Genomic DNA, 3,469 nt, shown 5'->3' on the forward strand with positions numbered 1-3,469 from the left:
CGGCGGGAGCGCTGCCGCGCTTCCCAAGCAGCGCACTGTAGCAGTGCGCCACCAGGCCGGCCCCAATAATTATTATTTTTTAAAGATGACCGGTAAGGGGATCTCAACCCTTGGCTTGGTGTTGTCAACACCACACTCACCCAGTGAGCGAACCGGCCATCCCTATATGGGATCCGAACCCGTGGCCTTGGTGTTATCAGCACCGCACTCTACTGAGTGAGCCATGGGCTGGCCTGATATCAGTAAATTTAAAAGTGAATATCTTGGCTGGACACCAAGGTCCAGGGTTTGATCTCTGTATTGGCCAGTTGTGAAAAAAAAAAAAAAAAATGAGTCTTCTGTGCAAAGGTGAGTAACTGATTTTGAATCTTTGGGTTCTTCCCAGATTGCAGATTATTACTATGAAGAAAGAACCTGTATTCTTCGTTGTGTCTTACACCTTCTCACTTATTTCCAAGATGAAAGACATCCCTATAGGGTAAGTCCATTTAGTCCTCTTGGTTCTCTTTACCCTGTATCATTCAACCCGTTTTGATAATTTTAAATTATTCATATTCATTTGAGTATTTGCCTTTTATTCTAGATATAAGTTATTCTGTTTTAATTTTTCTTTAAGGTTGAATATGCAGACTGTGTTGATAAATTGGAGAAGGAATTAGTTTCAAAATATAGACAGCAGTTTGAAGAGCTTTGTAAAACTGAAGCACCAACATGGGAGACACATGGAAACCTCATGGTATGTGGTTATTTGTGCTCTCTTATAATTCTCAGGAGAATTCTATACCCTTGTTCGTAGAGCTCCAAATTCAATTATTTATTCATGATTTTTTTTTTCTTTTTTGTGGCTGGCTGGTATAGGGATCTGAACCCGTGACCTCGGTATTATAAGGTTGTGCTCTAATGAGCTGAGCTAACTGGCCAGCCCTATTTATTTATTTATTAACTTAAATCATTCTTCAGAAAAGTTTAAACAACTCATATAGATGAAAACATTGATGACTTTAATTATTGGTACTTAATTGTGGATCTCTTCCCTTGACTTTCTTTATCCAGTTACTTTACTTTCTGTTCTTACTAAGTATTTTCTTAGTGGTTAATGGAACTCTAAACCCAAGATTTCATCTTTTCTGTTATCATTTTTCTATTAAGTATGTGACAGTCTGATTAATTCTTTTCTGGGGGGGAGGCAGTGACTGGCTGATATGGCATCTGAACTTTTTTTTTAATGGTATATGAGCTTTATTTTTATGTTATTTTATTTACTTATTTTTTGGCGCTGGCTGGTACACAGAACTGAACCCTTGACCTCAGTATCACAAAGCTGCGCTCTAACCAACTGTGCTACTAGCCAGCCAGCCTGATCCGAGCTCTTGACTGATTAATTTATTCTAAATACTAAATCAATTTGAATTTATAGGTTATAGCATGACCTTTTTTGTTTTGAAAATAATATATTCTTACTAAAACACATCAACAAAAACACAGTAGCTATTTACAATATTTAATAAAAGAAGAGGACCCGTTTATAATACAATGTATAGAACATTTCTGTCTCCCCAGGAAGTTGGCAGTCCAAAGCACAAAACATCAATAAAAGCATAAAATTCCCAGGGCTGGCCCGTGACTCACTCAGGAGAGTGTGGTGCTGATAACACCAAGGCCATCGGTTCGGATCCTATATAGGGATGGCCAATTTGCTCACTGGGTGAGCATGGTGCTGACAACACCAAGCGAAGGGTTAAGATCCCCTTACCGGTCATCTTTTTAAAAAAAAAAAAAAAAGCATAAAATTCCTAGAATCTCAATGAAGAGAATTTTAAAATGCTATGAAGGATATAAAAGAAAAATAAACCACGTTCTTGAGTATAAAGACTTAGCACCATAAAAGTGTCAGTTCATCCTATATTAACCTATAAATTTAGTATAATCTCAGAAAAAAGTGCTTACCAAGTATTTGTGGTGTTCTGCCTTTTATTTTTGAACTGGACAAGCTGATCCTAAATTCATGTGAAAAATAAGAATAGCCAGAAAAATTTTGAAAAAGGAGAATAAAGAAGGAAAATTAGCCTTACTAGGTAATAAAACTGTAGTAATTTAATGCATGGAATTAGCACATGAATAAATAGACTGTTAAATAGAGCATAATAGAAAGTCTACATATATCCTCTCTCTGCTTCCACCATCTTGCAATGTGAGACCCCTGGGTCACTGTTGCCACCACCAGATGGACTCTGGACTTTCCAGGCTCAGAAAATGTGGCCAATACAGGGATTGAACCCTGGACCTTGGTGTTATCAGCACCACACTCCAACCAACTGAACTTACTGGCCAGCCCTCTGGCTGTTCTTCAAATTAACCATCCTAAGGGTGTGAGGTGGTCAATGTTTGATACCTCCTTCATCAGATGGTCATGTTACCTCATTGCAGCAGGAAAAGCTAGGGTAAATCTCAGAGATTTCTGACTTGTCATCTCCCAGACCTGTACCAAAAGTACTGCTGGAATGAGATCGAGACTGGTATCTCCTGTAGTGAGTCGCCTTTTCTATATTGAAGGGAAAATATTTATTTTTATTTATTTAATTTTTTTGTCCTTTTTGGGACCGGTTGCACCACGCTCAGCCAGTGAGCGTACCAGCCATCCCTATATAGGATCTGAACCCGTGGAGGGAGCGCTGCTGGGCTCCCAGCGCCGCACTCTCCCGAGTGCGCCACGGGCTCGGCCCAAGGGAAAATATTTATACTTGTGATTAAGTGACTTGAAGAACAAAAGAAACAAAAATGATTTATAAGTTTAACAGGGCAGGAAAACAATCCCTTATTAAATAATAATCCAACATTTCAGTTAAAATTATAAAATAAAAAAGTCTACATATAGACCTAAATACTGATAGGAAATTAGTATATGATAAAAGTGACATTTGAAATAAGTGGGGAAACGTTGGAATATTCAATAAATAGTATTGGGACTACCAGGTAGCTATCTGGAGAAAAATTAAGTTGTATTTCTATCTCATACCTTTTACCAAAAAAAAAACAAAACAAAAGCAAAACTAGATGGATCAATTATTTAAATTAAAAAAAAAACTATAAAAAATACTAGAAGAAACCATTAGAGGTGGGTTTTATTGTTTTTGTTTTGTTTTATTTTGGAGTGGAGAATTTAAAAACAGATAGATCCAGTAGCATCAAATCAAAAACTATTGTAAGGCAAAAAACCAAAAATAACACTATAAGCAAAGTCAAAAGACAAATTTATATCTCGAAGGGTTGATACCCTTAAAATAGAAAGAACTCCTATGAATTGGTAAGTAAAAGATCAAAAACCCAATAGAGAAATGGGCAAAAGCAATGAACAGATGTAGATGACAACACTGTTGTACAAGAGTATTTTTTTCCGAAGGGTATTTGCTGTGTAAGTATAAATCGGTATTTTTTTTTTTCCTTTTTGTCTTTTTTCGTGTCCGGCAAC

At 36.8% G+C, this 3,469-nt stretch overlaps 1 protein-coding gene across 1 annotated transcript in view; it reads left to right on the plus strand.

The window, feature by feature from the left end:
• The window catches only part of NUP188 (nucleoporin 188kDa), a 59,527-nt gene that overhangs the window by 15,287 nt on the left and 40,771 nt on the right, over positions 1–3,469 (plus strand). Inside the window, exons 8-9 of the mRNA XM_008579660.1 lie at positions 386–478; positions 617–736. Of these exons, the coding sequence (XP_008577882.1) occupies positions 386–478; positions 617–736 (213 nt within the window). The remainder of the gene's footprint in view (positions 1–385; positions 479–616; positions 737–3,469) is intronic.

This window comes from Galeopterus variegatus, unplaced genomic scaffold, assembly GCF_000696425.1.
Source record: "Galeopterus variegatus unplaced genomic scaffold, G_variegatus-3.0.2 Scaffold80, whole genome shotgun sequence".
NCBI lineage: Eukaryota > Metazoa > Chordata > Mammalia > Dermoptera > Cynocephalidae > Galeopterus > Galeopterus variegatus.